Genomic DNA, 25,929 nt, shown 5'->3' on the forward strand with positions numbered 1-25,929 from the left:
AGACTTTAGCTGTTGTTACTAAAGAAACTGCTCTCACTATTTCCACTCTTAGTACTTCACATTCTTTTTTTTTGTGTTTTTAAAGATTTTATTTATTTTATTTGAGAGAGAGGGAATGAGAGACAGCATGAGAGGGAGGAGGGTCAGAGGGAGAAGCAGACTCCCTGCCGAGCAGGGAGCCCGATGCGGGACTCGATCCTGGGACTCCAGGATCATGACCTGAGCCGAAGGCAGTCGCTTAACGAACTGAGCCACCCAGGCGCCCAGTACTTCACATTCTAAAGAGTGCTCAGTAACTGTTAGATGAAGAAATAATTGAAGGAATGAACAAAAGAACAGATGACGTATAGGTTGCTTTCCCATTGCTGTTTATCGAGTACTTTGAGATGTATAGTGTTCCATTCAGGCACTGTGGAGTAGGAACTCATGGAACTCTCTTCCAAATGGGCATGGAGGGCATTTACATGTCCTCCTTTTCCATTGAATTTCATCTCTACTTTAACCATTAAACTATACTGCTTTGGCTTTGTCATTACTGAGGGCTGTACTACCTCCAAAATAATTGAATTTAAAAGTATTTTCTCTCTCTTTTTTAAAGATTTTATTTATTTATTTGACAGAGAGAGACACAGCGAGAGAGGGAACACAAGCATGGGGAGTGGGAGAGGGAGAAGCAGGCTTCCCACGGAGCAGGGAGCCCGATGCGGGGCTCAATCCCAGGACCCTGGGACCATGACCTGAGCCGAAGGCAAATGCTTAACAACTGAGCCACCCAGGCACCCCTAAAAGTATTTTCTCTTTGACCACAGTTTTCTTACCTTCACCCTCTATCACTTTACTTCTGAACTTTTCTTCTCTCATTTTGGTCTGAGCTCTACTTCTCCATTTTTCCTGGCCATTTAGTACCTTTCTAGTTTTGCCTATGTCATCCTCCAGTGTAGATCTTGTATCTGCTTCTTCAACACTGATTTTGCTATCACTTACTGAATTTTTTGTCATTGGATGTTTTGTACTGTGTCCCATTCTCATTTCCATTCCCCAGGGCCCCACTGTCTGGTTTCTCTGCTTCTAGTACTCTTAGAGGTCATAATATTGAGATGGCTGTATATATCACAATTTTTAAATTTTGTCTAACTTTAATTGGATTTCTATAACTATTCAAAGTCTTCTTATTGACTCCTTGATTTTCAGTTAAATCCCCACAGTGGAATATTTTTCATTAGCTTTCAGTATCTAATACAGCCTGCTCCCTTCTTTATAGAAAAAGGTCTTCGATAGTTCTTAGTAATTTCACCTATACTTACTTTCTCTGCTTTGCATATTTCAAAGAAAAACATTCTTACTCTTTCCCAGAGTTAATACAACACCCATACTCGTGACTACATGGTGTTTCCTTTGAGACTATGACCTTACTCCCTCTCCCTCCCAGTAGTCCTCACCATTTTCATGGATTCAGCTAAAGCTTCTGTGTAGGTGACTCTTCCTTCCCTCCACACCACTCCCCTTCTTTATATATATATATCTTTTCATATTTAGCTTTAGTCCCACACTCTTTCCTTTTGGATTTTGCCAGTTAGATGGCTCCCTGAAACTCAACCTCAACATGACTAAAACTGAACTTATCATTTCATTCCTCCTCAAACCCATCTCTTTATCTCATTTTTCTGTTTCTATTAATGACAGTGTTATTCTCTGAGCCACTGAAGTTTGAAAATTGAGAGTCCTTTTGGGTGATAACTTCTAAACTGCCAAATCTGGGGGAGGGTGGGGTGTGTGTGTGTGTGTGTGTGTGTGTGTGTGTGTGTGTGGTGTCTTTTGTTAATAGGATCTCTCACACTCCTCTGATGTTCACTTTGACTGTCATATAAGTTGCATCTTAACTATCTCTGGTGCCTTCATATATTTCCTGAATTTATTCTCTTCATCTTATAAAAGAATACCTTTAATAAATGACCTTATGGCATCTATAACAGTGAAAAACCTTTAATGATTTACATTTGCTGTAGGATAAAGTAAAACTTTTTATTAGGGGATTTCAGGCTCTCTTTGATTTGATGCCAACCTGCCTTTTCCACCTCCTGTTCCTACATGTTTCTGGTTCCATGCTTCTACTCATGCTACTCTAAGTCCTCACCATCCCCAGTCCTCAAATTTGCCACTGTAAGATTAATTCCAGTCATTCAAAACCCAGTGTACATATTACCTCTTCATTTCATCTCTTTCTTATCACTATAATAAAAAATAGTCTCTTACCTCTTTAACCTCTGCTGTAATTTCCCCTTCTGTGTAGCCCATATAGCATTCTGGTATATAATATAACAGTAGCAACTAATATTTGAGCACTTCTTATGTGCCAGGAACTGCATGGACTTCACATGCATTATCTCTTATAATAATACATTATTATATAACTCATTGCCCACTTGAGATTATAAGTTTCATGAGGCAAGAGAGAACCTAACTTTTTGATAGTATTTTTCCCATTGTACCTGTGCCAAGCTCAACAGTCCCTGTCTAACCTGCTGAATATGGTTTAAGAAACAGTATATTACAGTAGAAAATCTTTAGAGCCAGGCTGACCAGGACTTGGGTCCTGGCTCTGGCATCTTACTAGATATATAATGTGGGATAAGTACTTAACTTGTTTTAAACCTCTTTTAAACCTTAGCTGATCTTTAAAGGTAGGTATAAAACCTCAGTCAAGTAGTTGTGTTAAGATGTTATAATATCTCTAGCACATTACACCTTATATGGTAAAGGTATTCATAAATATTTATTTAACAGTAAATTCATTTAGAGCATGTCTTGTACCTTTTCCCTTTCCTTCCATCTTTCCTCTCTTCTTTTCCTGTTGTTCTTGCTCTTCTATGGGTATCTTAAGATTTATTTATTTTTTTGAGAGAGACTGTACGCACACATTGGGGGAGGGGCAGAGGGAGAGAATCTTTTAAGCAGACTCCATGCTAAGCGTGGAACCCGAAGTAGGGCTCGATCCCAGGACCTGTGAGATCGTGACCTGAGCTGAAACCAAGAGTCAGATGCTTAATTGACTGTGCCCCTTCTGTGGGTATCTTAAAATTGCAATTAGGATAGTCTGAGGATGGGAGAAGACAACTAAAATCTTCTCTCCTTTCAACTCCTATGGAAGTTGAGTTTCCAGTAGTCATTCTAAACTTGTATGTTAGCTTTTGTTATCTTTTCATGTATTTACACCCAATTAAATTAGGACAGTCCTTGAAGAGGGGGCAGAGGTGCTTTTGAGCTTCTTAATCCCTTCTTGTTAGCCTGTAAGAAGTCTTCAGTGGATATTTGATGATAGTGATTAATGGAGGGAAACCTTTCAGATTCTTAATTTGCCCTAGTAAGCTTTAGTATGAACTAAATGCTGAGAGATTGCCTAGCAAAGGGATTTATCACTGGAAGAAGATAGGATGCTACATCATGTAGGTTTTGCAGTATCGTCCTATATTATACAAAGTATAGTGAATCATAGCAACTTGCCTGGATATCATACAGATGTAAAAAGAGTTGTATAAACTTCAGTAAACTTGGGCCTATTTTAGTAAAAAACTCTTGCATGCCCAGAATTCCAGTGTTTAAAATATTATATATATCATGTTATTTAATGTGGGCAATTAAAGCTAGGTACAAACTTCTTAGATTTAAAATCATATAGAACTAAATTTATATCCAAAAGAAAATTGCAAGTGAAATACAAACCAAACACAAAGCAATAAAATCTAAATCAACATTTATTTAATGTGATAAATGATACTGCCTTGTAAAAACGGGTCACCATGTTACAATATGAAAATGGTACTGACTCGAGGCGCCTGGGTGGCTCAGTCGTTAAGCATCTGCCTTCGTCTCAGGTCATGATCCCAGAGTCCTGGGATCAAGCCCCTTATCGGGCTCCCTGCTCAGCGGGAAGCCTGCTTCTCTCTCTCCCACTCCCCCTGCTTGTGTTCCCTCTCTTGCTGTGTCTCTCTCTGTCAAATAAATAAATAAAATCTTTAAAAAAAAAATGGTACTGACTCTTAGTTTGTTTGACGTGAGTACACTACTGTGTACTTTTTTAAGTTTGACATGAGTACACTACTGTGGATTATGACTCATGCCACTTTTCTCTGTTCTGACTACTGGGAAACCTTCATTTGTACATCACATCCTATGAGGTTATTTGGCCTTCAGTTCACACCTATGTCATTTTCATGGTCAAGGCTCTTCTGTGACAAGTAGTAGTACTTGGTGCCAACTTGATCATAAACAAAAACGGACAACGAAGTAACTTGGTACCACTTGGATTTAAGGTTGTTACTGAGATGATTCAGTGTGGTTATACAGATTTCTGTAGGTTATCAAAATGAAAACATAAAAGAATATGGTAAATACTTTTTTAGATCCCAATTTAAAAACCTTCATGTGGATGTATACTAATTGAGTAATATAGACCTTTACGTTTTTTGCTTTTATGCTATAACTTAGTTGATATTCAAAAGAATTTTATACCAAATGGCTTCTGTGGTTGTTGTTTGGGCCAAGAAATTGGGCTATAATTGTCCTTGCCTATATAAGTTTATGTAGGTCACTGTAGACTGCATCTTAGGCGGTTATCAAATTGGAATTTCATTGCTACTGTCTTGTAATTTTATAATTTTTGCCCTTTACTATACATTCACTGTCCATTGGCTTTGATCTCAAGGCCCTAGAGAGGAAAGGACATGGGATACCTTGTATAAGAATATGGTTGAGGGGAATAGAGAGGGCTGTTAGAAACCTCACCAGAAATACCCCTGAATCTGTGAGTAAAACATCATTATTCATAAAGGAAAAGTGATAGAATTCAGATTGCAAATCATTGAAGCTGAAAAAATAATAGACCCATTTTGAAGCTTTTTTTTTTCAAAATTAGATACTTCAGTTAATTACGTATCTGCCAAACTTTTGTTATAGACAAACACAAATTTATATTTAAGGTGAAATTTGGGATAGTAGCTGAGAAATTAATCTTTAGTATTAGGATACCTTGATTCTACCCTCTTTTTGATAATGGCTCATGTGTCTAACTGGGTAACTAAAATTAACTGAAATCTTTTGAGTACTATTCTCGAGTGTTAAGCTACTTCACTGAAGATTAGTGTTTTGAACATTTCAGTTTTTCAGTAAAGATCTGTTTTCTCCTACCACCTTAAGATTTTATTTTTGTGTCATGTAGAAAAATAGATGTGTTTTTTCTCCCTTGAAATGCTTTGTTACTCCAAGAAAATGATTGCAATATAGATGTGTCACCTTTTCCACAGGTAAACGGTATGGAGAAGTAGCCAGTAATACTTGGGTTTCCCATAACAAAGGAGAATTCCCCTAAGGGTTGTTACCAGTGTCATTGCTATTACTGAGGGCAGATGAATTTCTGGCTCCTAAGTTGGAACTTAGGATTTTAGGATTCATTTTTTATTCAGTTCTGTTGTTCCATCTATCTTGAACTCTTGGGAAACAAATAAGAACAAGTGGTCCAGTTTTATAGTTGCTAAAGGTTATTCCTTTAACTGCCAGAAATTTACCTTAACTGTGTGTTTTTATGGACATCTTTTAGAACTTATATTTCCTGCCTTCTCTGTATAAAAATAAAGTTTAAAATTTAAAAAAAAAGTGCATGTTCAATTCAGAACATATGGACAATACAAAAAAGTTTTATGCATTTGGTAAATACTTATATGTATTTAATGTATTCCATGCACTAGTTGTAAAGGATATTGTGAATAAATGACATGTTGTCCTTGTCTTTACAGAGCTCAGTCTAGTATAAAGTAGAAAATAAAAATCATGAGGATTGAAGTTTTAAAAAACTGTTAAAGTAATGACATAAGTCATGCTTCTAAAAAATTTTAAACTATGCAGAAGTATATAAAATAAAAGCAGTAGTGTTTCCCACACCCTTTCTTTAGAGATAAACACATGGTTCTCATTTGTTAACTTCCTAAGGTAAAGTTAGAGCATTTAAAATGAAGAGTAATTACGGAATACAAAGCCATCTCACCCATCTTGTGGCAAGGAGCTCTGTACTTCCAACCAAATTTAACAACTTGTGTTGTTTTTGTTGTTTTTAACTCATGTGTTTTTAATGAAATCTACAAATTGTTTCAGAAGAAAGTTAAGTGACTGATGCAGGATTTTATGTGTAAAAATTGGGGCAATAGTGCCCAATATAAGTTTTTAAAATTAAATAGTACTAAAAGGCTCATACAGAAAAACAACAGCCTTCTGTCTCTCTGCTCTCTCTGTTCTGCTTGCTAGACTAGCTATTTTCAGCCTTTTTATTTGTTTAAACTGCTGTTTCATACTATAGTACCTGGCATTTCATTCATTCAAGAGACCTAATTAAGCACCTACTACATGTCAGTCCCTATGTGGAGGAGATACTTAGTGAACAAGGCAGTACACTATCATAGCCATTATGAGGTTTATAGAGGGTGTTTTTTCCAAACTTTGAATAAAATAATTCTTCAGTCTGATAATGCATTAAGAATTGCAAATAAAACAAACTTTTGGAACATGGTCACCTTGATCATGAGATGGTAAGGACTGCTTCTACCGTATGGCAAGTGGTGTTTTTATTCCATATGGCCGAAGTTTCTATGTGGAGATTTATTGGCTGACTTTAGTTTTGAGACTTTCAGGTACTGGTCAGACAAAATAGTGGAGCTACATATCCTCCTTCCAAGAGTTGTCCTTTAATGTTATCCGTTCCAGTCATTTGGCCTGAGTTACAAAGTAAATTCATAGGGAAACTGAATTTTTCCTTCTATTTTGCTTCTTTTTTTGCTTCTGTTGCTACCAAAAGTATTTGTTGTCTATGTCTTAGGTGACACCAGAGCAAAATGTGATTTATAGGTAAACATTATTGGGCTCTCTAGCAGAAATAATATTTTTGAAAGTAGTGCATGAATTCCATTTGGTTAAAATTTTCTTTTCATCTTAATAGCTGTAGGTAAAGTTGGCCTATTTTTGCTTGACTTGCCATTTGAAAGACCCCCTCACCCTGAATCTTAGTATTTTAATTTTTCTCAGGTTGTTTTTTGTCTTCTTAATCATCCTATTGTATTCTTCTTTATTTTGAACAAAAACAGAAAAAGTACTAATTTAATTTAATCATGTAATAGACTTAGTTACGTAGTTCAAAGATAAGTATTGAAGTTTTTGGTTTTTTTTAATACATACGTTGGAAATCAGTTGTTATATATGGGTTTAAGGCATTGGTCCCTTATCTTTCTTCTGAAGTAACCTGTAGATGTTTAAAAAAAAAAACAAAACAAAAAAAACAACACTTGAGTTGCCAAATTTGATTAGAAGTCTTATAATTTATTGGGATAAATTGGGTGAAGTTGCCTTGTATTTTGTAGTTACTTTTCATTTTAAATGCTACATCTTTTATGCACACTAACTTTATACAAGGATTAGGAAATGAGAACTACATGTCTGTAACAAATAGTTATCTCTAGCATGAAACTGTGAAAAGGTAGATTTTGGGCTGTAGCTGTGACCTCTTTAAATGGGTAGCTAGAACCTAGAGTTTTATATATGCAGTTGAGGAAGACTCAGTTGTATTAAGAGACCATTGTAAATCATATACTCTATTGCCATTACCCCTAATCTTAACACTTAAGCCTATTAATAAAAAACTAATGATAATTGGGTCTGCTAAAATTTTACTGAACTTTACTATTTACACTAGTCTATCAAAAATGACAGTGCATTAGATTTTGAAACTACTGACCCATGATGATGATGGTGATGATGATGATAATGATAATGATGGGTGATGTGGAGGACACTTTAAAAATCTAATACTTTGGTAAGCACTGTTAAATACGAAGTCACTGATGACCTTTCATGGGTTTCTTTGTCTAGTTGGGGAGATAAACACATGAAGGACCTGATAAACAAGAATGATATAAATGAGTATTATGTCTCTTATGGACTCAAACAGTACAGTACAGAGACAGAATTAGAGTTGTAGGCCTTTTTCCCTGACCTGGAGAACTGTTAGATCAGCCAGTATTGAATTACATCCTTTGGGCTGCTTAGACACAAAATTAACCGCTAGAAAAGCAGGTATTAAAGGAGAACTTTAAAGGGTGTTAGTGGAAGTTGTTAGACATTGACCTTGTCCATTTGGCAAAATTAATGAATTTTTCTACATCACTGTTTATAGTTTAATTGATATTTATCATATAGTTGATGTTTATTTTCAGAACCTATTATCATAGGAAATCCATTATTGAGCACTAATATGTGCCAGGCATGTAGCTAAATACTGAGGATATAATGTTGAACAAAATCAGATAGATCCTTGCTTCATTAAGCTTACGGTCTAGTGATGAACATAACATTAATGAAAGAATAATGCAGTTAGATAGGAAGCAGAGAAGTGGTTGGTGGAATTGACTGCTTGAGGGCCATTAGGGAAATTTGGGGATGATAGAAGTGTTCTGTCTTAATTGTGGTGGTGATTACATGTGTGCATACATTTATCAAAATATATTGAACTGTACATCTAAAACGGATGTGTTTTATTATATGTAAATTATAACTCAATAAGGTTAATGAAAAATAACTCAAGTACACATAAAATTACAGCTGTGATAAGGAGAGTTGCAGAGGCCATGAGAACATATGATAGGAAGAATTCACATAGGTGGGGAGGACAAGATGATGAATAGCCGTAAATTGAAGGGATTGGTGTCAAGGGGATAGTGTAAAACACAGAAATAACAGCCTGTGTCAAGGCCCTGAGGTTGGAAAGTTCATGGCAAATTGAAGAAACTTGAAAAAGGTCATTGTGTGTAGTGCAGAAAATGAGGGAGTGCAAGGTGTAAAATGGAGCTAGACGGTAAGTAGGGCTAAACTTTGTAAGCCATTGTTAAAGACTGAATTGTAGCCTAAGCACAGTGGAAAGCAGTTGAAGTTCTTTAATTGGTTGTGGTAAGGGGTGATGAGGGAGTAATGAAATTGGCTTTGGAAACCAAGTACTGTGGCTCTAGTGTTAAGAATGAATTGGGGGCGCCTGGGTGGCCCAGTCGCTAAGCATCTGCCTTCAGCTCAGGTCATGATCCCGCGGTCCTGGGATAGAGCCCTGCATAGGCTCCCTGCTCCACAGGAAGCGTGCTTCTCCCTCTTCCACTGCCCCTGCTTGTGTTCCCTCTCGCTGTGTCTCTCTCTGTCAAATAATTAATCTTTTTTTTTTAAGATTTTTTAAATTTATATGACAGAGAGAGACAGCGAGAACAGGAACACAAGCAGGGGGAGTGGGAGAGGGAGAAGCAGGCTTCCCGCTGAGCAGGGAGCCCGATGTGGGACTCGATCCCAGGACCCTGGGATCATGACCTGAGCCGAAGGCAGACGCTCAACGACTGAGCCACCCAGGCGCCCTGTCAAATAAATAAATAAAATCTTTAAAAAAAAAAAAAAAGGGAGGATCTAGGGTGGATTCAGGAAGTTTATTCCAAGAGGCCCAGACCTATGACTGAGTGGTGGTAATGGAGAGAAGTGGACATAATGGAGAATATATTGAGGAGGTAAAAATGAACTTGATGGACTGAATATGGAATGAGGGAGGCATCATGGGCTGCTAGGTTTATGGTTTGCATATTAGAGTGGACGGTAGTGGCTTTCCTTTACTGATATAGAGGCAGTATGGGAAGACCAGGCTTTGAGGAGTGGGTATGGCAAGAAGAGAGTGCATTTGGTATTGAGCATTTTGAAAAAAATTACATAAAACTGTAGGTATCTTTAACCTAGAGTGTAGCAAGCATTTATCGAGCCTTCTGTGCAGTTCACACTATGCTAGTTGTAGGGGCTAGCAATAGAGCTACAAAAATTAGATGCTTAGGAATTTAGTATAGAGTTGCAGATGTATAAATAACCGGGAGGAAAAATAGTAAGAGAAAGAAAAGGAGATTGGCCTCCAGAGCAGTAAGTTAATTATTTATGTCTGTTATTTCCTGCATTTTGGATGAGTTTCTGTTAAGATCCTTTAAGTCCGAGCTTTTGATCTAATTTGAAGTTATGCCATTTGGTTTCTTGAAGCATCTTCACAAGCCACCTACATTCCTTTTGGAGCTGTGGCATAACAGCAGACCCACGAAGTTTCCCGGATTTATAAAACAAGGCACCCATGCTTTTGTTTACTGAGAAAGTATCCTCCTCCCCTCCGCTCCCCCCCCCCCCCCGCCCCACGCGACACAAACAACTTTCCGGAAGTAAGCAAAAGCAGTTATCGAGATGAAACTTGGTTCCACAGCTGCCAAAATTTTAGGGACAGTGAACTAGAAGTCGGTGGGTGTAAGTGAAGCAGTTTTTCGTCTGTGAGGGGTCCTTCCCCAGTCGCCACGTTATGGGAATTCCCAGGGCTGAAGTTCTGAAGCCAAGCAGAGCTCCCTTGAGCAAGGACCTCCCTTTCCTGGGGAGGGCGTGAGCTAAGCTGGCAGCAGCTGTATGTCCCGAAGCACAGGTCCTGGTGCGGGCTTGGGTCTCCAGCCCAGAGTCCCCAAGGCGAGCCCCGGGCGCCGTGTGGAGGCAGCCGGGGTTGGGTCCGGACCGGGGCGGGGGGGACGCGGAGCTGGGCTCTCCTGGGCCCACCCGCTGCTACCGGCCCCTCCCGCTCCCTCCCGCGGGTGGCCCACTCCCTCCCCTCCACCCAAAATTGGCCTAACGGCCAATCGTCATTCGCTCACCTCCTTTACAGCAGGTGACCTATGGCCAATCGCCAGGGGTTTCTTTGCCAGGAGCCGCCAGGGCCAGCCAATCGTTGCGGCCCCTAGGCCCGGACGGGGGTGGGGGGGTGTCCCGGGGGACCGGCTGAACCTGAGTGGATCGACTTCACTGCAGTGTGGGGGATACGGCCTGAGGGAGAAAAAAGGGGTGCTTGGAAGCGGCCCCCGACTCCCTCCCCTGGAGGCATAGAGGGCGGGGGCCTTGGCGAATGGCTTTCTTGCTGGCCACTTGCGGAGTGAGTAGACCCTGAGGGTCTGGGAAAGGGGCCGGCCCCCACCCCTGAGTCCCCGGGGTCCCTGCTGTCTGGCCCGGCCGGGCCGTAGCCCCGAATGTCGCTCTCTCCCTGCCTTCTTTCCGCTGCCCTCTGGGGTGAGTAGGACGATGTGGCCACCCAGGCCCTCTCTTCTCGGGGAGCTCTCCTCACTTCTTCAGCCGAGATGGGTTGGAGGGTGAGGCTAGGGGCCTCCTGTTTCACCGAGAGGTCATTCGCCACCAAACCAGACTGGAAGAGGGCATCTACCCCCCCTTTTTTTTTTCATTTTTGTGGAACTCACTTTCCTTTTCGAAAGCTGTCGCAAGCTATAAATACAAAAGTTAAGCTTTCCCGTAATATGAAAGCTTAATTTTGACCAGTTGCCCATTGATAGAGGCTCCAGTTGCGGGCCAAACATTCTCTGTTTTATTTTTGGCACTGTGTTCTTCCAGCCTGGCCTAGTACCTTTGTGTGTAATAATTATAGGCGCTATTATTTGTGAGTATGTGTGTGGGGAGGGGAGTGGTTTTACGCTTCTTGAGTAGCTTGTGCAAAAAACTGAAAACTTTGGAATAGTGTGAGGTTCTCATAAAAACTGGAGGGAAAGGTTTAGTTTCTCAGTACAGCTCAGTTATGGAAAGTTGAGTATAATGAATAGTCTAGGAAGCATGTTTGAATCATGCATTTTTTTTCAGCATTCATACTGTACTTCACAAGTATTTTTGTTATGAGTGAGAAATGTATTGAAGCAGAAAAGTTTTTGCTCATTTGAAGTAACATTTGGTTTTGCTTGTCAAATTTTTATGTTTAGCTATGTTCAGGAAATTAAAAACAAATCAAGTAATTATTTCTCCCAGGTTTTAGCAGAGATGTTTAGAGATGTAATTACAGTTTTAAGAACTTTTGTAGTGAAATTTAAATTGGAAATTCTAGTCCAGTGTCTATGAATCATCTTTCAGAACATTGCCTGTATTGCACTAAGCGATGAAACCGTTTTAATAGTAACATCTCTCATTTTCTTAAAATTTTTTTTAACTTTCATTTTTTGTACAACCCAACCAGAAGCAACTTAAGAATACTTTATTACCTTTCCTAGCTCAGGGAAGATATAAACCACCAAAAATCAGACTTTTAGTCTGAGAGCTGAAATGAAAAATAAATATCACAGAGAAGCCAGATCGGTTTCCAAAGTGTCCTGAGGGTTTTTTTTGTTTTTTTGTTTTAAGATTTTATTTATTTATTTGACAGAGAGAGAGACAGCGAGAGAGGGAACACAAGCAGGGGGAGTGGGAGAGGGAGAAGCAGGCTTCCCGCTGAGCATGGGAGCCCGATGGCAGGGTTTGATCCCAGGACCCTGGGATTATGACCTGAGGCGAAGGCAGACGCTTAACAACTGCCTGAGTTTGTTTTTGACAGAGATGGCATTATGCTTGAAGTGCCCCTCAATAAATACTAGGCTGCAAAGACTATTGGTCACATCCATTTTGATATTTCTAAAGTTCTAGGTGGTATTTTTTTAATGCAAAAAGATTATATTCAGTAGTGATCTACTCAGCCATCCCCAGATGATAAGAAGATGGGCAAGAAATTTAAGTTTGGATCAGCCAGGAAAAAGCATTGCGATCCAGCCCTATTCCATTGGTTGGAAAATCAGGCAGTTATATAGTTCGTGGTCTATTGCTTGAGAAAGATATTCTGAAAAGCAAATCCTAGCATATCCCCTGGGATATGTCAAGTTTTATCAGTGTCTAGACTTTGTAGTATGGAGTGATAATTGATGTTTATGAGGATTCTATAGAAAAAGACGGTTTTAATGATTATTATGGGGTTAGCGTACAAATTATATATAGGAAGATTTTTCAATAAAGATTTAAACAAAGATTATGTTTGAAAGAAAAGTTCTTAGCCTGAAAATATAATTAAGCCAAGTATCTCTCCCTAAATATTTTAATTAATTGAAGTTCCACCATACATAGGCAATTAGTCATTTAAAGCTATTGGCCGTCTCCCTTATTTTCCATGTCTAGTCACCAGATCCTGTTAAATTTGCCTTAGTAATATCTCTTCGATTTATCCTTTTTCCACGTGATAATAGTTTAATTCAGGCCTTCATCATCTCTCACCTAGACTTTTGCAAAACCTTCTAACTAGTCTTCCCTCTACCTATACTCTTTATCTCAAATCAAATCAGACTGAGTCATTCCTGTGCTTAAAAATCTGTTTTGAATCCATTTGCCAGTCAGCTGCCTATCAGGCCCTTCAAGGCCCTTCACGACCTGGTCGTAATTTATCTCTCTTTAGTCTGAACTCAGCTGCAGATGCTCTACCCAAGCTATCCACTCCAGCACTGTGAACTATTAATCATTTAGAACATGACTTAGCCTCTCAGCTCTTTGTCCTTTCACAACCTTTCCCCTCTTGCTTGGAATTATAATTGCTCAGAATTCTAGCAAGTGATAAACCTCCAGTTCTTCATTTAACATACAGTTCATATGTTACTTTTTCTTTAATGTTTTCCTTCAGGCAGACCAGTTAGAGTTACTCTTATCCTTTGTGTGCTACTATAACACTTTGTTCATATCTCTATAGACAGCTAGGTTGTAATCTAGATTTTTTGTTCACATGTCTGATTCTTGCATTACACCCTAACCTCTAGAGGTCAGAGGTCCTTACTCATCTTTGTATCTCCAGGGCCTTTGTCCATAGTCCAGTGCTTGGCACATAGTAGGTACTCACTGAATGCTTGTTAAATGATTAAAATATGTGATTTAATGATGTTCTAAGTGTGTAAACCTTTGTCTCACTTGTACTGGAGTTAGGTTTATCCCTGTAAGGTAGAAATATTTCCTAAGTCCCCAAGCTCCCTGATTGCTGCCACACCTGAGAGAGGGGATTGGAGAAAATGTTTAGAAACAGTGTTTTAAATGGTGAGCAGATTCCCAGGCAAATCCTCCCCCCCATCTATATGATCTCTAATATGGTTTAAAGAATACTAATAGCAGTACCAGCACTAATTAGTTCTACTGTAGTTAGTATCATAGGAAGTCAGAACATGTTGCTTGGAAGGGGTGAAATTTGAGCTCATTCCAGAAGATTAGGTAATGAAATTATATTTGCTGTTTTCTGCATTGTCGTTAAAGATGTCCTTTGAAGACCATGACAGTACCTGGCACATAACAGATATTAAGTGAATATTTGTGTCGTAAAGGAATGGTTGGGGTGTGTGTGTGTGTGAGAGAGAGAGAGAAACAGAGACAGACTTGTAGTCCTTTTACATTGGAGTTCATTTATTTCTGGAGACACCTTTAAGAACTTTGCTTCTTTGCTGTATTGACCAGGCACCTCATTTTGTTTTTTCCAAAATGTGCCACTTCAGTCAAGTTATTCTGCTTACTTGGTTGGTTCTTTGCATTCTCTGTATTCCAAAACATGTTTTAAAATCTGGTTGCATTGGTCTTTCTCACTCAGTTTCAAGGTTACACTAAATGATAGAGTTTGCTTGTTCTTTAACATTCTTTGTCATACTGTGCAGGACTTGGCTGCAGTTGGAACCTGTAAGTTCTTATTGTCTTTATTGAAATGAAATTGTTTTTTTTTAAAGGAGTGGACCCCAGGTTTTTCAAATGTGGTAAGGTATTTACTCACCTGATGAACATGGTTATTTATCTGGAGATACTGGCTTCACAGACTCCTAGAATTGGAAGGGATCTTAAAATTTTAATACAACCTCTACCTATTTTTTTTTTAAGATTTTATTTATTTATTTGAGGGTGGGGGGAGAAGAAGACTCCCTGCTGTGCAAGGACCCAGGGCTCCATCCTGGGACTCCGGGATCATGACCTGAGCTGAAGGTAGACACTTAACCGACTGAGCCACCCAGACGCCCCTAACCTCTACCTATTTTTATAGTGGAGAGAACAGTCTCAGAGAAGCCAACTGACTTGCCCAAGGTCACACAGAGACTAGAATAACTAGGATTAGAGCCCAGTGATTCTTGCTCTTTTGACTCTAGAGAAAACCAGAGTGCTACCCTACTGCTGCTCTCCATCCATTGCTCTCCTCACTCCCCAAACCTTAGTAATTTTTCCAGTTCAGCCACTAATTTTTATTTCCTTTCAGATTCAGCGTCTGGATATAAAAAATATCATCTTTTTTCAGAGCATATTGTTCCTCATTTAGCTTCCTTCTGCTTTCCAGCCTCTCTTTGTGCTTATACTAACCCTTAGCCTGCAAGTATGCCTTTTCTGGTTATTCTCCATTTTCTTTCTTTTTTTTTTTTTTTTTATTTATTGATTTGACAGAGAGAGACATAGCGAGAGAGGGAACACAAGCAGGGGGAGTGGGAGAGGGAGAAGCAGGCTCTCGGCTGAGCAGGGAGCCCGATGTGGGGCTCGATCCCAGGACCCTGGGACCACGACCCGAGCCGAAGGCAGACGCTTAACGACTGAGCCACCCAGGCGCCCTATTCTCCATTTTCCTGCAGATTCCTTCTTTGCCCTTGTCTGCTCTTTGCTCCAGGAGGCTGACCTTTATAGCCTGTGTCACCTGAACTTCTTTCTCCTTTGGATTCTGGTTGGGGTTAGCTAATGGGAGGCAGTGCCAGAAGATGGGAGGAAGAAAAGAGAGAACTCTTGGGGTATTTATTCCTCTGTTTTGATATGTTTTTAGCAGTGCCTATGCACCATAACTAGAGTGTCCTTTGAGTAGCTCCAGTTGGTCCTTGGTAACAGTTTCCTTCCTTGTTCATTCAGCCTTAGGATGGTGAAGGCTTCCTGCGGTTCCTATTTCCTGGGTACCTCAGCATCCCTTGTTAGTTTACCTAACCCTGCCCTCATTTCTGTGGTACTTCATTAAAGAGAAGTTGAAATATTCCATTTCATTATGCTGTTCCCAGCCTCTGTCCACTGCTGTCATACTTTTCCCCTCACATCTGTGTCCACATCTTGTACTTCACAATGCTGCCTCTGTGAAACTTTTCTCATCCCCTCAACTTTGCCCTCTGCTCTTAGTACTTTTCTTATAACTCTTATTTTACCATGCTTGAATCAGTTATTTGTAGATAGATGTTTATCTTCTCTTAGAGATTTGAAACTCTTAGGGCAGAGTCTATAGCTGCTTCATCTTGGCATCTCCAAAATACCCAGCGCAGTGCAATAGTCAAAAGAGATACCCAATGAATAAATCATTATTGTAACACTGAATTCCAACCCGAGAGCAGCAGTACAGGTTTCCCCTGCTGTTGGAAAGTAGAGTGTTCCTGTGAAACCTTTCCTAAGTTAAAATGTATAAAGTGAAGAAGCAATTACCATTAATTTATATGGAAAGATTTTTGAGCAGTCCTAGGCCCTAAAAATAACCTCTTGGGCTTTTCTAACACCTTAGGACATGTCTTGCTAATGGATACACAAAAAATTGAGATAAAGCACAAATGCTCACAAAGTTCACAGCTGTGGCAGCTTATGGCTGAGATGCTGAGTGTAGTTCCCAGAGAAAGAGCTTGGCAGTGCCACTCTTGCTTAGGGTATTCACTGCCTCTGTAACAGCTCGCAGCAAAACAAATGCTGAATGCTGTTTTTGCTTTTTGCCTTTTTTTCGTAAAAGCAGATATCCTCTTCAGATTTCTTTTGGTTAGTGAAAACAGGTACTGATAAAGGTCTTTTGTAAAAGCAAAGTGGTAACTCAGACTTTTGAAAGTTCAGGTGATACCTGCATGTGTAAAACTGCTCGTGAGAGGATTTGGCATGAGAAGAATGAGTTTTTAGAGGGACAAGTCAATTGTCATTGCCTGGTCTTGCTTCTTGTACTGCCTGCACAATACAGTGTCTTACCTTTTATTTAATTTCTTTTTCTACTTAAAAACTTCTGGTTGGCCATAAAAAAGTCAGCATCCATACTTGTAATATAATAAATCCTTTAGAGTAAATGAGTTATTTATGCTTTTTTCATGAATATACTTAACTATAATTTCTTTGAATACTTATTGCTTAAGTGCTAGCAGGTAGGCACATTTCAGAATTCCTTCATTCATTCATTTACAAAATTTTCATTGAGCACTTGTTACAAACCAAGCACTGGCCTTGGGGATACAGTTGAGAACAACACTAAGTCCTGTCCTGATATATTCTAGTCTTGCTTTAAATCATCTTGATAGATTAGTGACCACAATTAAACTAAATTAGGGTAATTTTATATTACACTTTTGGGGGGAGGGAGAGGAAGAGAGAACCTTAAGCAGGCTTTACGCCCAGCGCAGAGCCAGACTTTATCTCACAACCCCGAGATCATGACCTGAGCTGAAATCAAGAGTCCAATGCTCAACTGACTGAGCCACACAGGTGCCCCTATATTACACTTTTAACAACTTTAGCAAAAACTGAACCTGTTCCTTCTGTGTAATGTTCACTGACAGCTAAAATCAGATATACAAAAACTGTTTTTGGCATATATAATTTTGAAGGGATAAATGTCAAACCAATTACAGTATCTATTCTTTTCAATTCAGCATTGTTTTTGTTCTACTTTGGTTGGTTTGTGTGAGGTCTAAGCCTTTTAGTACTATCTGTTGGTCTGACTAGTTCATCATTTAGCTCCCCTTGGGTGTTGTTTAATTTTCGGTGTGTTATGTTTTGCTATACAGAGAGATCCAGGTTTGTCAGAGGAATATATCAAGTTTTGTTTTTTAAAAATTTCATGATCAAAATTTTAACAGCTTTTATGCTATGTAAGAGAATTCTGCAGTTATTTCAAAACTTGACCTACTAAAATACTTAGTTTAAGGATTCATATGTTTGAATATGAGTTTCTCCTAGTTATGCTTGGAGCAAATCTCCAGTATTTATCTAAAACTTTGCTTTTTGGTGGACCCTTAATAGTAGTGAGTCTGCTTTGCTTTCCAGAATGCTGTTAAACTGAATGATAGGTAGTAATCTGGAGTTGGAGAGAGGAAGAATGTATTTTTTTCCATCCCATACTAGTAAGCCACTCAGAGCTTATATAGATCTTGGAATGAGTTAACCTATGACTTTTAAGAAATATATGTACAGTAGCCTGACCAACTACTGGGTGAAAAGAAAAGCTTTGGCTAATGGCCAGCACCACATGGTCAAACAGTGCTTTGTTAGAGGGAGTGATGTAGTAGGTGTTTTTGTTTTTTATGAGTTTGCTTTCTTGAATGTTGAGTCATTATTATGTTATTGGCAGGAAGGATGTAGAAAAAAAATTAGGTATTCTTCGTTTTACTGGCTATTTTTCTTCTTGGCGTTTATTCCAGTGTAGTGTAGATTGCTAATTTTTTAGTGCCTTTTTTTTTTTTTTTCAAGTTTGTGCTTTTTGTCTGTAAATGATGTTACAAATTTGTTATGCTACATTTTGCTTGGAAACGTGTACCTGAGCAGCTGTATTGCCAGATTTACTCTCAAGACATTATAGGTTTTTTGTAGATAATTTTAAGAGAGTAAAGCTGATTGATTTTGCAAGCTAAAAGTTATAAAACTTTTGAAAAATATTTATAAACTTGCACAGTTTCCAAATATTTTTACATAAGCTTTTGAATTAAAATAAATGTATACTTTTAAAAATCAGACAAGTGAATGTATAAAGTAAAAATTATGAGTCCCTGTCTCAATCCCAGTCCCCAGTATTAATATATGATGTGTTTCATGTGTTTTGCTGCTTGCGTTTTATTTGAGGAGGTTGTGTATATAAATAAAATAACTTTAAAAATGTAGCTTCTATATTATTCATGTGTCCATTTACCTAGCATAATGTAAGCACCCAGTTAATATTCATTGAATTCTGGTGGAGCTTTATTTCTGTAATTGGATTTCTACATTCAGAGCCTGTAAACTTATGTTTCATTTAAAATAATTTTTTATTTCCTGCATTCTGACACTTCAGAGGCAATCGTACGTGCCTTCTAGACATTTTTATCTCTAAAAGGCTAGTTACATCCTTTATGGAGAAGGAGCCATGTAATTTATTGTCCAAACTGGAGCACTTTTCAGAGGGAGGGAGGCTGCTAATTTTTTGAGACAATAGGCATAAAGATTGATGACCCCAGACAAACTAGGGCATATGGTTATCCTATTCATAAACTTCAGGTTTTTGTTTTATTTAGATTTTGACAAGACTTTTTATATGACTTTATTGAGTAAATTGAGTCTTTTTTTTTTTTTTTGAGTCTTTTGGAAAGACAAGCTATCAGTGATTTAAAAATAGAGGAACATGGTGCAAATCCCAAACCTTTTTTGTGAAGTTGTTTGAGTAACCAAATAGCTTTATGAAATCAATATTAGTATTTTTTTCTGTAAGCCAAAAGGTTACATAATAGTGTCAGTATTAGATGAAGAGATCATGAAGAATAAGCAGTTGTGCTGAGTTATGATTAAGTTCATCAGTTTTGACACGGATGTCTGTACCTGATTCCTGTTTAACAAAGTAACTCTCTTTCCCAACTATATGAGCAATTCAGATTTGTGGTATATGTATGCTTTTAAACAGAAACTTAATACTATGCATAAACCATTTTTTTTAAAATTTAAAGATAAAAGTGATTCTGTTTTTTGAAGAGCTGATGTACTTCCAAAAATCAGTTTATTTTATGGTGGAAAAAGGCTTTATATTGTTGACCCTTTGTTACCAAGGTAATAATTCAGTACAATTTACCTTTTGTAATTCAGGCATAATACCCAATCCTTTTCTGAAAATCTTATATGGAATTTTTTTCTGATCTGTTTTCTAGAACTATTATTTTATGAGTTGTGTATTGCTCATCCTTTTTTTATTACTATTTATCTTCAGAGTTTATCAAGTTACTGTTTTCCTTTTTTAAAGGAACGTTATACAGTTTAACTTATGCTTGTATCCTTTTACTGATTATGGATCTCTATTAAAATTGTTTTATGGTATTATCTGGTTTATCAGTTTTGGTTTTAAAACATCGGTCATTGAGTGCTCTCTTTATGTTAGGCACTACTTTAGGGCCTGGAGATGCAGTAGTGAATTCTGGTTATTTATATGATTCCAAATTATGAAGAGGAAGTAGAAAACTTACTCTTGTGTCACTTTACGCATATTCTTTCATCTATCCAACAACTTTGAATGGTTTGTTATTATGCCCATCCCTAGATGAGAAAATGGCGGTGGAGTAAGTAGCTTGGCCAGATCATATGGGTTAGGAAGTTGCAGATTCAGGATTTAAAACTAAATCAGTCTGACCTTAAAGCTGTGCTCATTTTAACTACATCAAGCCTCCTTCAGGCCGTTTCTAGATTACATTTTAGTGTTCTTATGCCATGAATTCTTTTCCAATATTGTGATTTAAGAGAAAAGTGTAACGGATTGAAGTCAGAGCAATAGGTTGAAATCCCAATTAAAGAAAACCCCCACTTCATGATTTGGGTAAATGCTTATAAAATAGGGTTAATGTCTCTGTACCTTACTGTCTTGTGATAATCAAATGAGAAAACCTATTAAGTGTCTAGCAGAGGATCTAATACTCTGAAAAAAATTTTTAATATATAATGTGCATCCATGGTGAATCCATGGTGTTAGAACTGTTCACTTAGAGAACTACAGAAAAAGACCTTACCTTTTAGGATATTCTTGGGGTACCTAGCGTGCTGGTAAAATAACTGTAGCTACCATGTTGATAAAAGAGAACCTGATTTGGAGCCTTAGATTATCAGAACATTGACTTAAATGGAAAATAGCCTGAAGTTACAGTGAAGGAAAGCATGTAGTAATGGGCTCAATTTTGTTGACGGTTTCAAATTTATAATCTTCACTCCAAATGAATTGATAGTTGAGTATTCCTTAGGATTAAAACTAGAAAGTCTTGCCCTGAGAAATTCCCTATATCTCTAAATCAGTTCTTCCTTTAGCTGAAGTGGTTAAACCACAGAGACAATAGGGATTATAAATTATAAATGTTTCCAAATTTTTAGTAATTCCAGGAAATAACATATTAGTATACTCCACATAAAATCGTCATCTCATTAATATTTCTGGTTTCTTTAATATACTTTTTTCATCATTAAACCAACTTATAAGTCATTTGGTAAGAAGACAAATGGTATCATTTCTCAAAAAACTTAATTTGCTAACAAATTTCGAAGGAACAAAAGCCATTAAGTTTGGCATAATGTGTTTTTTTTTTTTTTAACTTGTCATTTGCTGCTCATGTACCTACTTTTCCTCTGAATAGTTACAGATTTTTCTCTTATTATTCCTTTACTTAATTATTGATGTCAGACTCACAGCATGGTAAAGTAACTTTCTATTCTCTCTTTTCCTTACTTTTATGGAAGATCAGTACCACACTTGCTTTTTTCCAGTCTTCTGGTATCTCTCCAGTTCTTGAATTTTCAAAAATAATTGTAAGTGATTCAATTGTAAGTATGCTCTATACTTCTTTCATTGGATGAAAGCATATCTGTGATGCATGTCATCTCAAATTGCTAATTGTGAACATAAACTTTCCAGATACTCTTGTATTTAAATCAAAACGACATTTCTGCAAAGTTTTCATTATTTTAATTATAGGGTATGTGTTTTGCTAATTTTTAAAAATCACCTACTTTTGTCTGGATTCATGTTGTTTATTTTTCATTAGGAGGCTTGTTTTTTCGGTTTGGTTTTTTTTTTTTTTTTTTTTGGTGTTTTTCCTTTGTTAAATTTTTAAGCTGTTATTCCCCTTTATGGTTCTACTGATAACTTATTCTGCGTTCTTGTTGTTCTGAACTTCTCTGTGAGAATTACATGAACTAATTTCTCTATTTCCTTTTCTCCTTTTGCAACATATTTTTATTATATACTGTTTTTTCCTATGTAAGAAAACACTGAATATAGGGTACTTAGTCCTTTACATTTTTGTTGTAAAATAAGATTTGGTAGGAAAATAATTACTCATTTGTTAATTTCTTTTTACAGTGTTGTTATTCAGCCATAGCCCTTCCTGTTCTGTTATTCTCCTCAGTTCCTCAAATTACTCATGACTTTATTTCCTGATTCTGACCTCAACAAGACCTTAAACCACCTTTTACCACCTTAACCTCCACTGTTCATTACTCTTCCTCTGTCACCAGGAATTACTTAAAAGCTCTTATTCCCTGCCTCAAAAATTGCCTCCTGTACTGTTGTATAAAAAAGTACCTCTACAAAGCAGCTACAGTTCATATGTTTTTCAGACAGTTTTAAGGACATCCTTGCAATACTTTTTTTTTTTTTAAATAGAGGTGAAGCATTTGGTTATATGTATGTATAAATAGTGTTTAATGTCCCAACTAAAGTCATTAATAGGAATTCATTTAATTTTGCTGACATTTGTTAGCTTTGAAGTACCTTCTGAGAAGTGATGCTATTCAATATAAGTTTTAGAAAGATACTAGGAGGTACTTATATACAGCATTGAGGCAGTTTGATATTCTTCTGCCAGTCTAGATACTATTTTTGAAGTTGGGTCAGATGTTTCTCTCTTTATATATTTTAAACTGGATACATAGGTCCTGGCTGATGTAGAATCGTGCTACTCTCTTTGACTTTAAAATGTACTTTAGCTTTCTTTATTAGCAAATATTTTTGAAGACTAGAGACTGTTTTGTTTTTAGTATATTTACCACATAAATGGTTTTTTTTTCTTTACATAGATTTCTAATTTTATGGATTTATCTAATTTATAGATTGGGTTTAATTTCTGTTTTAGTTTAACTTCTTTTAAGCATAATAAAGGCAAACCATTTGCCTTTATTTCTCTGTAGTAGTTGTGTTTAACTTAAACTTTAAATGAATTCACACAGAAGTCATCAAGTGAGAACTATGGCTCATCAATATAGTAAATTAAGGAGCAGCAACCTCTTTGGTTCTGACTGCCAAAAGGGCAGCATAACCACTTCGGTCACAAAGTGTCCACAAAGGACATGGACAAAAAAGAAGGAAAGAAAGACAGGAAGAAGGGAGTGAGGGAGTAGACAAAGGGAAGGAGGAAGAAAACAGAAAGGCTAGAGAAGTCTAGGCTAGGGGAGGGTCATGGGGAAGACCGGATCAGGATCACCGCATCAGCACTTGTCAGACACAGCAATCAGTGCCACATACATTTATTCAAGGCTAAACTAGCCCTGGGGGTTATAGTGTTGAATGAGTGGCACAGAGAATGTGTATCTGTTTAACTCCCAAACTGCTTCTTCTACAAGATGTCCCTGTTAGAAGTATGAAATCACACCCTGTCTTAAAGGATCTGTTCTGTTCCGAGTTCTTCTCAAAGAAAGCCCACTCTCAAAATGGTATAAAGGACTATATTCTGATGATTTGTTTTAAAGCAAAACTCCATTAAAAAGGACATGAGTAAGTGTAGGGTTTTATATTGTAAATGTTAAATAGAAAGAGGAACAGTTATGACTGCAAGGGAATTTTTATGAAATAGTATATATTAGGAGGTAATGAGTCTCTTGTCTGTTGAGATACTCAAGTGAAGACCAGAAGACTTTCAAAAACATTGTAAAAGTAACTTCTTTGAGGGGGAGGTTGGACTAGATGGCTTTGTTTCTGTGTACTGTAAGTCATAATATGTAGCAAAAACTTTTATTTTCTTCTTGTGTGCATTATTCTTACAAGAGTTGAGGAAACAGTTTAATTACTCTCAGTTGTCCATGTTATTGATAAATATGTGCATATTATTTTATTGATTGCAGTTGGGGCAGCTATATATGTAGATTTTCTTTTTAAGTACACCAAAGATGTATGGATTACTGTACAAGGGAGTTTAGGCCAGTTCTGGGATTTTACGCTAATAACTCTAGTTATAAACCGCCTCTTATACATTACATAAAAATGATTTGGTGAGTAGATCTTCAACTTGGATGTTATGATGTGTGGAGTTTATTCTAATGTTAAAGGAACGTTGTGGAAGACTATCTAGAGGTAGATCTGAGAAGAGAGCCAGGGTGAGGTTCTAGGATTATAGCAACATCAAAGGGTTGTTTTTTAAGCATTAATTTAGATGGGTTTTAGATCTCGGTAATTTAAATGTTTCCGTTTATTTACTGGAGGATTTTTAATCAAAGATTTGTTCAAAAGGATATGTTAGATTTTTACAGCGGTAGTTCTAAGTGGATTCAAAAGGGAAAATTCTTTTTTTTTTTTTTTAAAGATTTTTATTTATTTATTCATGAGAGACAGAGAGAGAGAGAGGCAGAGGGAGAAGCAGACTCCCAAGGAGCAGAGAGCCCAATGCGGGACTCAATCCCAGGACCCTGGGATCATGACCTGAGCTGAAGGCAGACGCTTAACCATCTGAGCCACCCAGGCGCCCTCAAAAGGGAAAATTCTTAAAAATCACTTTTTGTTATTTAGATGCTTCACCTCTTATTCATTTATTAATATGCCATTGAACTTTTTGATATTTAGCAAGCACAATATTTTATGGATTTTAACTGGATCTTATAGTTGAATTATTAATAACTATGTTATATTGCTATTTGAAACAAAACAAAAACTAAGCCAAGCTGTTCTGATTTTTTTCTGTGGTACAGTAACATGGAAGGAAATCACTCCCTTCTTTTGTAATACAGTACTATAGTATCTCCAAAATGTAATGGATTTATTCTTCCTTTTCCACATCTTTTATTATCATACTCTGTGTAGTAAATGTTAATAGAAAGTTTTTTTGGGTTAGCTTTAAACATGAAGATGTTTAACCACAGTTTTATTACATATATTGTTAATGATTTTTCTTCAACTTTGTTTTTATCATAACATCTCATTGGGAAGGGATTTTTCAATACTCATTTCAAGTAGTTTCTTTACATGTATGTGAAAAAAAAGCAGGCCGTTTTATTGCTTTTGAATTTGAAAAGGAAAATGCATTACAAGATAAGTTGATTTTCCCATGGTCTAATATAACTTAGGGTGGGGTTTTTTTTTTTTTTCTGTTCTGATTCAGAATTTGAATTTAAGTTTGGCAAGAGCAACAATGAATAATAGTAGTAGTAATTGATAGTGTTAGTAATTGTAGTCTTTAGTAGAGGTACTAGCTGCCACATTAATAATAGTATGAGGAGGATGACTATATTTGGCAGGTAAGAAAACAGCAGCTTAGACACAGTATCTTGTTAGTGGCTGAGCTGCAATTAGAAACCAGGCTTGTCAACCCGTTGTTGTTTTCCATAATACTATACGGTCTCAATCTGGTGTTTGAGATAGTGGCTGTAAAAGTGCTTTATTAATAATAAAATATTGTGCAAAGATGAGGTATTGGTGTAACATACAATGAACTCTGGCTTCCATTTACTAAAATGGGGAATGTGAAAATGATCAGCATGTTTGGGCCAACAAGTGAAGATCAGGTATGGTATGTTGAACTACTGTATTTTACCCATTCAGTACAGAATTTTGTGGTTGGGTTGGGATTGTGATGTTAGTGGTTCATGAGCCTTACTTTATTTCCCTGTTTAACTGCATGACATTTGGGCGTGCAAATACGGCAAGCTGGTAGTCTTGTTCAGTCTCCAACTTTTTGTCTTTTACACCCAGGATTGATGTGTTTTTCAGATATGATTAAGAAGTCAAGTTCTTTTGAGTAAAGTTAAAACATGGGAATCCCATTCTATTGAAGTTTAAAATTTTTAGTGTACAAAAAGTAGGACATGAAAATGCTGGATTGTTAAACTAGAAATAAGTGGACCCTCTAAATAAATAAACATTTACACCATGTCCAGAGTGTAGTTAGTGTTCATGCCGAAGGTGAATGTGAGTAGCGAACTTGATTAAGACAAGTGTTGTCACTTTCAGTTAAAGAGAGGGCCCTCTTAGAAGAGGTGAGAATTTTGAGGTTCTTACTTCTTTTAATAAAGGGAGGAGGAGAAAGCAGCAGAGGTAATGGGGTGGGTTAGGGAATGGGAGGAGGACTA

The 25,929-nt window shown here is 37.3% G+C and overlaps 1 protein-coding gene across 6 annotated transcripts in view; it reads left to right on the forward strand.

Moving 5' to 3' along the window:
- Positions 1-25,929, forward strand: part of OSBPL9 (oxysterol binding protein like 9) — a 175,429-nt gene that overhangs the window by 94,258 nt on the left and 55,242 nt on the right. For 2 of the 6 annotated variants that reach the window (XM_081816905.1, XM_081816906.1), the window contains exon 1: positions 21,382-21,402. The exons of 1 other annotated variant lie outside the window; for it this stretch is intronic. Coding sequence is in view for 1 of the 5 variants with exons in the window: in XM_081816908.1 (XP_081673034.1) it covers positions 10,982-11,008 (27 nt within the window). In the remaining 4 variants the exon portion in view is untranslated. Of the gene's footprint in view, positions 1-9,556; positions 9,576-10,753; positions 11,143-21,381; positions 21,403-25,929 lie in introns of those variants that run through there. 3 more of the 6 variants (XM_081816907.1, XM_081816908.1, XM_081816909.1) reach the window with 3 other exon arrangements.

The sequence above is a fragment of the Leptonychotes weddellii genome, chromosome 4, assembly GCF_054177405.1.
Source record: "Leptonychotes weddellii isolate Sample4059 chromosome 4, ASM5417740v2, whole genome shotgun sequence".
NCBI classification, from domain to species: domain Eukaryota; kingdom Metazoa; phylum Chordata; class Mammalia; order Carnivora; family Phocidae; genus Leptonychotes; species Leptonychotes weddellii.